Source organism: Cherax quadricarinatus, chromosome 17 (genome assembly GCF_038502225.1).
Source record: "Cherax quadricarinatus isolate ZL_2023a chromosome 17, ASM3850222v1, whole genome shotgun sequence".
NCBI lineage: Eukaryota > Metazoa > Arthropoda > Malacostraca > Decapoda > Parastacidae > Cherax > Cherax quadricarinatus.
In genome coordinates, this window is record NC_091308.1 from 86708 (window position 1) to 99823 (window position 13116).

Sequence of the window (13116 nt, forward strand, 5' to 3'; positions counted from 1 at the left end):
AGAGTATGGAGGAGGTGAATGTATTCGGATATTTGGGAGTGGACGTGTCAGCGGATGGGTCTATGAAAGATGAGGTGAATCATAGAATTGATGAGGGGAAAAGGGTGAGTGGTGCACTTAGGAGTCTGTGGAGACAAAGAACATTGTCCTTGGAGGCAAAGAGGGGAATGTATGAGAGTATAGTTTTACCAACGCTCTTATATGGGTGTGAAGCATGGGTGATGAATGTTGCAGCAAGGAGAAGGCTTTAGGCAGTGGAGATGTCATGTCTGAGGGCAATATGTGGTGTGAATATAATGCAGAGAATTCGTAGTTTGGAAGTTAGGAGGAGGTGCGGGATTACCAAAACTGTTGTCCAGAGGGGTGAGGAAGAGTTGTTGAGGTGGTTCGGACATGTAGAGAGAATGAAGCGAAACAGAGTGACTTCAAGAGTGTATCAGTCTGTAGTGGAAGGAAGGCGGGGTAGGGGTCGGCCTAGGAAAGGTTGGAGGGAGGGGGTAAAGGAGGTTTTGTGTACGAGGGGCTTGGACTTCCAGCAGGCATGCGTGAGCGTGTTTGATAGGAGCGAATGGAGACAAATGGTTTTTAATACTTGACGTGCTGTTGGAGTGTGAGCAAAGTAACATTTATGAAGGGGTTCAGGGAAACCGGCAGGCCGGACTTGAGTCCTGGAGATGGGAAGTACAGTGCCTGCACTCTGAAGGAGGGGTGTTAATGTTGCAGTTCAAAAACTGTAGTGTAAAGCACCCTTCTGGCAAGACAGTGATGGAGTGAATGATGGTGAAATTTTTTGTTTTTCGGGCCACCCTGCCTTGGTGGGAATCGGCCGGTGTGATAATAATAAAAAAAAAAAATCTAACCCGAACTTCCTCCTCCCTTAGTTTATACACTTTCACCCCTCTTACTTCTTGTTGCCATTTTCCTCTTGTCCCATCTACCTCTTACTTTAACTGTAACTACAACTAAATAATGATCCGATATATCAGTTGCCCCTCTATAAATATGTACATCCTGGAGCCTACCCTTCAACCTTTTATACACCAATACATAATCTAACAAACTACTTTCATTATGTGCTATATCATACCTTGTATATTTATTTATCCTCTTTTTCATAAAATATGTATTACTTATTACCAAACTTCTTTCTATATATAGCTCAATTAAAAGCTCCCCATTTTCATTTTCCCCTGGCACCCCAAATTTACCTACTACTCCCTCCACAACATTTTTACCCACTGTAGCATTGAAATCCCCAACCACAAGTAAGAACATAGGAACATAAGAATGAAGGAACACTGCAACAGGCCTACTGACCCATGCAGAGCAGGCCCTCCCCTCCCCCCGGGATTAACCAAATGACCCACCGAGTCTGGTCACCTCCACTCAGGGAAGGAGCTCGGCACCAGACCCAGCAGCACAAGCTAGTCAGGTCCAACTCACACCCACCCACACCTACTCATGTATTTATCTAACTTATTTTTAAAACTACAAAACTTCACAACGTTTTAGCCTCAATAACTGTACTCAGGAGTTTGTTCCACTCATCCACAACTCTATTACCAAACCAGTGCTTTCCTATATCCTTCCTGAATCTGAATTTTTCCAACTTGAAACCATTGCTGCGATTCCTGTCTTGGCTGGAAACTTTCAGCACGCTATTTACATCCCCTTTATTTATTCCTGTTTTCCATTTATACACCTTGATCATATCCCCCTTAATTCTATGCCTTTCGAGAGAGTGCAGGTTCAGGGCCCTCAGTCTATCCTCATAGGGTAGATTTTTGATACATGGGATCATCTTTGTCATCTTCCTCTGTACGTTTTCCAGAGCATTTATATCCAATCTGTAATACAGTGACCAGAACTGAGCAGCATAGTCTAAATGAGGCCTAACCAAGGATATACAGTATAAAGTTGAAGAACAACCTGAGGACTTCTATTGTTTATACTTATAGATATGAAGCCAAGAATTCTGTTAGCTTTATTGCGAACACTAATGCACTGTTTTGTCGGTTTTAGATTACAGTGGACCCCCGGTTAACGATATTTTTTCACTCCAGAAGTATGTTCAGGTGCCAGTACTGACCGAATTTGTTCCCATAAGGAATATTGTGAAGTAGATTAGTCCATTTCAGACCCCCAAACATACACGTACAAACGCACTTACATAAATACGCTTACATAATTGGTCGCATTCGGAGGTGATCGTTATGCGGGGGTCCACTGTACTGCTAACCAGAACTCCTAAATCCTTTTCGCAATCAGTAGTATTAAGATCTACATTATTTAGTTTATATGTCGCATGGTTATTTACCTGTCCAACATTTAGAACTTTGCATTTGTCAATATTGAACTGCATCTGCCACTTCTCCAACCATTGCATCAGTCTATTCAAATCATCCTGGAGTGCTCTAGTGTCCTCATTAGAATAAATTGGATGGCCTATTTTGGTGTCATCAGCAAATTTGCTTATGTCGCTGTTTATTCCGTCATCTATGTCGTTTATGTAAATTGTGAACAAAACGGGCCCAACACTGACCCCTGAGGAACACCGCTTTTGACGTGCCCCCATTCTGATTTTTCCCCATTTATGCAAACTCTCTGCTGCCTATTTGTCAGCCATGCCTCTACCCAGGAGAAAATTTCTCCTCCTATTCCGTGTGCCTTAAGTTTCCTCAATAGCCTCTGATGTGGAACTCTATTGAAAGTCTTACTAAAGTCCATATACACAATATTATATTCATTACCATAATCTACCTCCTCAAACACCTTAGTGAAAAAAGTTAATAAATTTGTAAGACAGGAACGCCCCTTTGTAAAACCGTGTTGAGATTTATTAATCAATCTTTGCCTATCAAGATGGCTACAAATTGCTTCGGGAATTATTAATTCCATAAATTTTCCCACTATGGAGGTAAGGCTTACTGATCTATAGTTCAAAGCCAAGGACCTGTCACCTGCCTTGTAAATAGGTATTACATTTGCCATTTTCCACTTATCAGGCACTATGGAAGTTTGGGGTGATATGTTAAAAAGATGAGCCAAGAGTATGCTAAGTTCCTCTTTACATTCCTTTAACACCCTTGCAAACAGTTCATCAGGGCCTGGGGATTTGTTAGGTCTTAGTTTCTCTATTTGTCTGAGGACCATGTCACTAGTTACCGCTATCGTGCATAGTTTATTATCGTCCTGTTCTACATTATCTATTATTTCAGGAATATCATTAGTATTTTCCTGGTTGACCAGAGTTACTCTTAAGTGGGCCAGTCTTGTCCCTAATCTTACTTCTGTATACCTTAAAGAACCCTTTTGGGTTAGTCTTTGAATCCCTTGCGACCTTAGCCTCATAATCCCTTTTTGCTTTTCTTATTCCTTCCTTTATTTCTCTCTTTTAATTGAATATATTGATTTCTTAACTGCCCATCCCCTCTTTTGATACGCCTATATATGCCTCTCTTTTGACCAATGAGATGTTTTAATCTATTGTTCATCCATTTGGGATCATTTTTTGTTAGATCTACTTTCCCTACTCAGAACAGAAGTTGTCTGGGCAGCTAGAACTATGCTGTGAAACACACATTGGCAACCAAGATCACCTACCTGACCCATAGTCAGGACATCCCAATTTACCCCACCCAGGTAATTTTTTCAGTCCCATGAAGTCGGCCAAGCAAAAATCTGGGACAGAGATTTGATTGCAGTTATCTGGGTAATTTCATGATATATTGAAACTAAGTGATTTGTGATCATTTTACTCAAGCTCATCATTAACCTCAAGATTATTAATTAGTGAATCTCACACTTGGTTCAAAACTCCCCATGCATTCACTCAACATTTCCCAAAATCTCAATATCTATCTATCTCTATATCCATCTCTATATCTATCTCTATATCTATCTCTATATCTATCTCTATATCTATCTCTCTCTCTCTCTTTTACACAGGGTTTGACAAGGTTAAGGATCCCTAGCTTTATTGACAAGCTATTTACAGGTTAAGGATTCCTAACTTTATTGGCAAGCTAAGAGCTGTTACCTACATCAGCTCATTTGAAAGCATTTTTATTGTTATGAGACATACAAGTAGGGAACAGGATGAAATTGGAGCCATCTGTGGGCCAGCATTTTCATTTGATCAACTGACTTTGTCTTATTGACATCATTATGCTGTACGAATGTGTTCCATACTCGAGTCATCCTGGGTATATATGATCTCAGATGTAGTGATGTTCTGGTGAAGGGTACAGCCAGAGTGAAGTTGCTGCTTTCTGCCCGTCTTGTGGCATAAAAGCTTGTTTCACGCTGTCCTCGAAGTGGATCCAAATGTGGTACTTCGACAATATTGGCCTTGTACATAACAGTAAGGCCACCCACATCCCTCCTGTGTTGAAGGCTCTGCTGAAATGAGTGATCTATCCAAGATGGGTCCAGGCGAGAGATGAGACGTCATGCTCTGTTCTCTACTCTGTCAAGCAGTCGCAAATGAGAGGGGGGCAGGCAAACCAAGAAAGTGGAGCATACTCAAGGTGTGAGCGTACTTGTGCCTCGTACAGAATCTTGCAACCCCTACTGTCAAGCAGATGCGAGATACGGCGAAGTGCTGTAAGCTTCCTGGCTGCCTTGTTTGCAAGATTTACAACATGGTTCTTCATGGTTAGTTTGGAGTAAAATTTCACCCCAAGGATATCAACTTCTTCTCCAGGTGCCAACACCCTCCCATTCATCCTTACTACTGCACCAGCATTACCATCATGGCGCCTAGAGACGATCATCATTTGTGTTTTCTCAGGTGCAAATGTTACTTGCCATCTATTTCCCCAAGCTGATATAGCTCTTAGCTGGTGATTGATGTAGCTTAGAGCAGCTGGCATTTCTTCTCTTGGATAAGTGAATGTCAGTGTACAGTCGTCTGCATATGCAAGTGATTCTGGGATGAGATGAAGAAGGTTGTTGAAGTAGACATTCCATAACAATGGACCCAGTACGCTTCCTTGTGGAACACTTGCCCCAATAGGATGTCTTGCTGATTCCGTTCCATTGAGAACTACACTTAGAGATCTACCATGAAGGTAATCACTGAGGAGACATAGCGTAGAGCCTGCAATTCCCAGTGCTTGAAGTTTTGCTAAGAGGCCCTGGTGCCACACCTGGTCGAAAGCGCCATCTCTCTCTCTCTCTCTCTCTCTCTCTCTCTCTCTCTCTCTCTCTCTCTCTCTCTCTCTCTCTCTCTCTCTCTCTCTATCTCTCTCTCTATCTCTCTATCTCTCTCTCTCTCTATCTCTCTCTCTCTATCTCTCTATCTCTCTCTCTCTCTATCTCTCTCTCTCTATCTCTCTCTCTATCTCTCTATCTATCTCTCTCTCTATCTCTCTCTCTATCTCTATCTCTATCTCTATCTCTCTCTCTCTCTCTCTCTCTCTCTCTCTCTCTCTCTCTCTCTCTCTCTCTCTCTCTCTCTATCTCTCTCTCTATCTCTCTCTCTCTCTCTCTCTCTCTCTCTCTCTCTCTCTCTCTCTCTCTCTCTCTCTCTATCTCTCTCTCTCTATCTCTCTCTCTATCTCTCTCTCTCTATCTCTCTCTCTCTATCTCTCTCTCTCTATCTCTCTCTCTCTCTCTCCTTCTCTCTTTCTTCTCTCTTTCTTCTCTCTTTCTTCTCTTCTCTCTCTCTCTCTTCTCTCTCTCTCCTCTCTTCTCTCTCTCTTCTCTCTCTCTTCGCTCTCTCTTCTCTCTCTCTTCTCTCTCTCTTAGGTGCATATATGCTTACTGTAACCCACTTTTCACATCACATCCAACCTTTATATTACTCCACATAATCCTTGAATTGATATATTTATACTCCCTCTTTTCCTGCCATAGTTTATCCTTCAGCATTATTGCTACTCCTTCTTTAGCTCTAACTCTATTTGAAACCACTGACCTAATACCATTTATTTCTCTCCACTGAAACTCTCCCACCCCCTTCAGCTTTGTTTCACTTAAAACTAGGACATCCAGCTTCTCATTCATAACATCCACATTTATCTCTTTCTTCTCATTCGCACAACATCCACGCACATTCAGACATCCCACTTTGACAGTTTTCTTATATGGTAGTAGGTTGGTAGACAGCTACCACCCAGGGAGGAACTACTGCCTGCCAAGTGAGTGTAAAACAAAAGCCTGTAATTGTTTTACATGATGGTAGGATTGCTGGGGTCTTTTGTCTGTCTCAAACATGCAAGATTTCAGGTGTCTTTTGCTACTTCTACTTACACTTAGGTCACACTACACATACATGTACAAGCATATATATACACACCTCTGAGTTTTCTTCTATTTTTCTAGTTCTTGTTCTTGTTTATTTCCTCTTATCTCCATGGGGAAGTGGAGCAGAATTCTTCCTCTGTAAGCCATGCGTGTTGTAAGAGGTGACTAAAATGCCCGGAGCAAGGGGCTAATAACCCTTTCTCCTGTATAAATTACTAAATTTTAAAAGAGAAACTTTTGTTTTTCTTTTGGGGCCACCCTGCCTTGGTAGGATATGGCCGGTTTGTTGAAAGAAAGAATATATACAGTGGACCCTCGACTAACGCTATTAATCCGTTCCTGAGAGCTCATCGTTAGTCAAGTTAATTTTCCCCATAAGAAATAATGGAAATCAAATTAATCCATGCAAGACACCCAAAAGCATTGAAAAAAAAAAATTTAACACATGAAATATTAATTTTAATACACACAAACTGAAGAAGACATGCACAGTTACATGACACTTACCTTTATTGAAGATCTGGTGATGATTGATGGGATGGGAAGAGGGGAGTGTGTTGATGGTCTTAGTGTTTACAAGGGGAATCCCCTTCCATTAGGACTTGAGGTGGCAAGTCATTTTTCGGGGTTACTTCCCTTCTTTTAATGCCACTAGGACCAGCTTGAGAGTCACTGGACCTCTGTCGCACAACATATCTGCCCATAGAGGCCTGTACCTCCCGTTCCTTTATGACATTCTTAAAGTGTTTCACAACATTGTCAGTGTCACCATTAAACACTTGTTCAGGTTTCAGTCCTTCACTGTCTATGTACTCCTTGAATTCCTGCACATATTTTTCAGCTGCTTTTGGGTCCAAACTGGCAGCCTCACCATGCCTTATCACACTATGTATGCCACTACGATTCTTAAATCTCTCAAACCAACCTTTGCTGGCCTTAAATTCACTCGCATCACCACTAGTTGCTGGCATTTTTCTAATTAAATCGTCATGCAACTTCCTAGCCTTTTCACATATGATCGCTTGAGAGATGCTATCTCCTGCTATCTGTTTTTCGATTATCCATACCAATAACAGTCTCTCAACATCTTCTATCACTTGCGATCTCAGTTTCAAAAACATAGTTGCACCTTTGGCAAGAACAGCTTCCTTGATTGCCGTTTTCTTGGCCACAATAGTAGCGATGGTTGATTGGGGTTTTGTGTACAGCCTGGCCAGCTCGGAGACATGCACTCCACTTTCATACTTAGCAATGATCTCTTTCTTCATTTTTTTTTTTTTTCCAACAAGTCGGTCGTCTCCCACCGAGGCAGGGTGACCCAAAAAAAAGAAAGAAAATCCCCAAAAAGAAAATACTTTCATCATCATTCAACACTTTCACCACACTCACACATTATCACTGCTTTTGCAGAGGTGCTCAGAATATAACAGTTTAGAAGCATATACGTATAGAGATACACAACATATCCCTCCAAACTGCCAATATCCCAAACCCCTCCTTTAAAGTGCAGGCATTGTACTTCCCATTTCCAGGACTCAAGTCCGACTATATGAAAATAACCGGTTTCCCTGAATCCCTTCACTAAATATTACCCTGCTCACACTCCAACAGATCGTCAGGTCCCAAGTATCATTCGTCTCCATTCACTCCTATCTAACACGCTCATGCACGCTTGCTGGAAGTCCAAGCCCCTCACCCACAAAACCTCCTTTACCCCCTCTTTCCAACCCTTTCGAGGACGACCCCTACCCCTCTTTCCTTTCCCTATAGATTTATATGCTTTCCATGTGATTCTACTTTGATCCATTCTCTCTAAATGACCAAACCACCTCAACAACCCCTCTTCTGCCCTCTGACTAATGCTTTTATTAACTCTACACCTTCTCCTAATTTCCACACTCCGAATTTTCTGCATAATATTTACACCACACATTGCCCTTAGACAGGACATCTCCACTGCCTCCAACCGTCTCCTCGCTGCTGCATTTACCACCCAAGCTTCACATCCATATAAGAGTGTTGGTACTACTATACTTTCATACATTCCCTTCTTTGCCTCCATAGATAACGTTTTTTGACTCCACATATACCTCAACGCACCACTCACCTTTTTTCCCTCATCAATTCTATGATTAACCTCATCCTTCATAAATCCATCCACCGACACGTCAACTCCCAAGTATCTGAAAACATTCACTTCTTCCATACTCCTCCTCCCCAATTTGATATCCAATTTTTCTTTATCTAAATCATTTGATACCCTCATCACCTTACTCTTTCTTCATATCCATAGTAATTCTCACCCTTTTTGCTGTAGGGTTGGCACTAGAAGCTTTCTTGGGGCCCATGGTGACTTATTTTGCAGGTGCAATCACTAAAAAGGCTGTGATAATATGAAATGTTCCAATTGTATGCTTGGAAGCGACCGCGGTGGCTGGCTGGCTTGTAAACACTGGCCAGAAGTGGACGCGTCTCAGACGGAACGAATAGTGTTGGTCGAGTTTTTTAGCGCTAATCGAGGCAAAATTTTTGCGATAAAATGTATCGCTAGTCAGATTTATCGTTAATCGATGCCATCGCTGGTTGAGGGTCCACTGGATATCCCTCTTTCTCTATATATTTTTTCTCTCTATCTCTATCTCTCACACACTGCTGTATGTCCAAGCCCCTTGCACACAAAACCTTTACCCCTTTCCTTCATCCTTTCTTAGGATTACCTACCTTTCCTCCAATATAGATATATACACCTTCCAAGACATCCTATTTTGCTCCATTCTCCTTAGATGACCAAACTACCTCAACAATCCCTTCTTGGTCCTCTGGGCAATACTTGTAGTAGCTCTGCACCTCCTCCTAATCTCCAAACTATGAATTCTCTTCACAGTATCTACACCACTCATTGCCCTTAGACACGACATTGCCAACTTCCTCCTCGCTGCAACATTTACAACCGATGCTTCACATAAGAGTGCTGGTACCACTATACACTCATACATTCCCCTCTTTGCCTCCATGGGTAATGTTCTTTGACTTCAGATACCTCAGTGCAACACCCTTCTTTTTCTCATCAATTCTGTTGTATACCTCATCTTTCATGTACCCATCCGCCGACACATCCACTCCCGAATATCTAACCACATTCACTTCATACTTCCTCCCTCCAATCTCGTATCTAAATTTTCATTTCCTAACTCATTTGGTACCCTCATCACCTTACTCTTATCTATGTTGACTTTCAACTTCCTTTACACATCCTTCCAAACTCCTCCACTAACCTTTGCAACTGCACTTCAGAATCTCCCTAAAGCACATATCATCAGCAAAAATAACTGTGCCAACTCCCATTTTGTATTGGATTCAGCATATTTTAATCCCACCCTGCTCCCAACACCCTATCATTTACTTCTTTTACAAGCCCATCTATAAATATGTTAATACCATGGTAACATTACCTATCTCTGCCTAAGGCCTGCTTTTACTGGAAAGTAATCTCCCTCTCCTACATACCCTAACCTGAGCATCACTATCCTTACAAAAACTTTTTTGCAGCATTTATTAATTTACTATCTGTTCCATACACTTTCATCATCTGCCACATTGCTCCACAATTCTCCTATCATATGCCTTTTCTAAATCCATGAAAGGTATGAAAACTTCCTTATCTTTATCTAAATATTGTTCACTTACATGCCTCCAGGTTCTTCTACAATACTGCTCTCTCCCTTACCCTTAATTCTTTCAGTAATAACTCTACCATACACTTTACCTGGTATACTCAGTAGGCTTATTCCCCCTGTAAGTTTTACTCTTGTCCCCTATTCCTTTATACAAAGGTGCTACGCACACACACTGCCAGTCCCTAGGTACCTTTTCCTCTTTCATACATTTATTCAACGAAAGTACCAACCACTCCGTCTGCTTTTAACATTTCTCTCATGATCCCATCAGTCCCATCTACTTTACCCCCTTTCATTTTCCTCACTGACTTGTGCACCTCCACCACTCTCATATCTGGCTCTTCATCCTAAAGGATGTACCTACTTGGCCAGTGCCTGAAATCATTGCCTTCCTTTCTTTATCAACATTTAACAATTCCTCAAAATATTCCTACCACCTTCCCAATACCTCTAACTCATCATCTAATAACCCCCCTTTTCTGTTTTTAACTGTCAAATCCATTCGTTTCCTAGGCTTTCTCGACCTATTAATTTCACTTCAAAACTTTTTCTTATTCTCAGCAAAATTTATTGACAGAATCTCACTCACTCTGATCTTTCTTTCAATGCACCAGCCGTATCCCACCGAGGCGGGGTGGCCCTAAAAGAAAAACGAAAGTTTCTCTTTTTTACTTCTTCTTTCTTTCAACACACCGGCCGTATCCCACCGAGGCGGGGTGGCCCAAAAGGAAAAACGAAAGTTTCTCCTTTTACATTTAGTAATATATACAGGAGAAGAGGTTACTAGCCCCTTGCTCCCGGCATTTTAGTTGCCTCTTACAACACGCATGGCTTACGGAGGAAGAATTCTGTTCCACTTCCCCAAGGAGGCAAGAGGAAATAAACAAGAACAAGAACTAGTAAGAAAATAGAAGAAAATCCAGAGGGGTCTGTATATATATGCTTGTACATGTATGTGTAGTGTGACCTAAGTGTATAGAAATAGCAAGACGTACCTGAAACCTTGCATGTTTGAGACAGAAAAATGAACACTAGCAATCCTACCATCATGTAAAACAATTACAGGCTTTCATTTTACACTCACTTGGCAGGATGGTAGTACCTCCCTGGGTGGTTGCTGTCTACCAACCTACTACCTATACTCTGTTATGTACTGTATACTATTACATATAGAGCAATGTCTGGCTAAACATTTACCCAATTTTGAAGTGCTAAAATATCTTTAAATACTAATACCATAAGAAACTAGTGTACATAGTGTTAAATATTAAAAGCAATTAAAAAATCATAAAATTGACATTGGTAAATTATAAAATGTAAGTATCACTGGCACATTTATGCCACTATTGCCAACGAGTGATCATTTTTTCACCAACTTCAGCATATCATAAATTGTAAGTTTTATAATTTTAGTCTTATTTGATCCAGGGAAAAATGCACACTTTCATTTTATAAGAACAAAAAAAAAAAGGAACTATTTTTTCAGTCTTTCCTCCCACACAGGAATTTTTTTTTTTCCAGGTATCCCACAGTTTAGGGGTTAAACGGGCATTAAAACAAATGTATAATTATAGCAACAGTGATCCAGTTATGAATCTAACTAGTGGAACATTAAAGTTTTGTAATAACTAATATTTTTAATACTGTAACTGATGGTATTTTCTGATTTGTTTTTATATAGAATAATAAATATATGCATTAACCTAGGGAAGTTACTGTGTTTGACTTTCAGAAAGAGCAAAGTTGATTCAGCTGGGACGAGTGTATTTTATATACCTGTTTCTCTACTCTGGCTTGGAGTTTACCCTCACATTTGTGACCCATCATAAACACAGCTATGACTCCATGGCACAAGGCCGCATGTTCTCCTTTTTAGGACTTGTAATGGCCCTAATGCAGGGAGGTTATGTGCGACGTGTCAAAAATGGCAGTGAAAAAGCCATGGCAAACAAGGTACTGTACATCTTGTAGATGAATGGTTCAGAGAACCGACAAGTTGATAAATTAGACACATGTGCAACACTTGGGTATCTTTATTGAGGAAACGTTTCGCCACCCAGTGGCTTCATCAGTCCATACAAAGGAGAACGTTGAAGAACAGGGGGAGTTTGAGGTAATCAGTCCCTCAGCCTTGAGTCGATGTGGTCAGTCCATCAATCTTGAAAAGAATACAGCATATCTGCAAAGACACATCAACTCAAGACTGAGGGACTGATTACCTCAAACTCCCCCTGTTCTTTAACGTTCTCCTTTGTATGGACTGATGAAGCCACTGGGTGGCGAAACGTTTCCTCAATAAAGATACCCAAGTGTTGCACGTGTCTAATTTATCAACTGTACATCTTAATTTCTCAGTATTAACCCGTAAACGGTCCAAGCAGATCTACGTTCACATGTGTAGTGCTACAAAAATAGATCTACGTTTTTTTTACGTATTTTCAAATATAACAAAAAAAAAAATAGATCTAAGTTTTTTTACACATTTTCAAATGTAAAAAAACAAAAAGAAGATCTACTTTTTTTTACATACTTTCAAATGTTGAAAAAACGTATATATACGTTTGGATCGTTTACGGGTTAATAAGTAATGTTATGTATTCTTTAACCTTGTATTAAAAATATTTTTAAAATAAATGTGGCTATTTAATATTTCTTAAATTAGTGTAAAATTACATTTACGCATCACTGTCACAATGGATATATATTGTAGGGCCTGATGATGATGATTCCCGCCTTCATTTTAATTGGTGCCAGTGAGACAAACTGGGGCCTTTATACAGGATTGACTTTCTATGCTCTAGGTAAGTAAGTTAGAGCTATTAAATTGGTAGTTTTTACATATATCCTAACAGTTTAAGTAATATGTATAATCTGCCAATTAGCATAACCCATTGTTAGCCATATTTTACCACTTCAGATTTTTGTGTAACATTTATGAATGAATGGTGATTCCTATGCAAATTTTTCTCATGTAGTACATTGATGTGTTAAATATTAGACAGAGATACATAAATCCTTCATAGTACCCAGTAATTCCCACTTGCAGTGCTGTATTAAGAAAGACAGAAAGCACTGTCATTACATTGGCAAAACGTAGATCTACGTTTATTCAACATTTGAAAGTATGTAAAAAAAAGTAGATCTTCTTTTCTTTTTTTTTTGCATTTGAAAACATGTAAAAAAAACTTTG

At 40.2% G+C, this 13116-nt stretch overlaps 1 protein-coding gene across 1 annotated transcript in view; it reads left to right on the top strand.

Moving 5' to 3' along the window:
* rtet (major facilitator superfamily domain-containing protein rtet) overlaps positions 1 to 13116 on the top strand; it is a 49939-nt gene that overhangs the window by 33204 nt on the left and 3619 nt on the right. Inside the window, exons 6-7 of the mRNA XM_070085697.1 lie at positions 11659 to 11879; positions 12637 to 12727. Of these exons, the coding sequence (XP_069941798.1) occupies positions 11659 to 11879; positions 12637 to 12727 (312 nt within the window). The remainder of the gene's footprint in view (positions 1 to 11658; positions 11880 to 12636; positions 12728 to 13116) is intronic.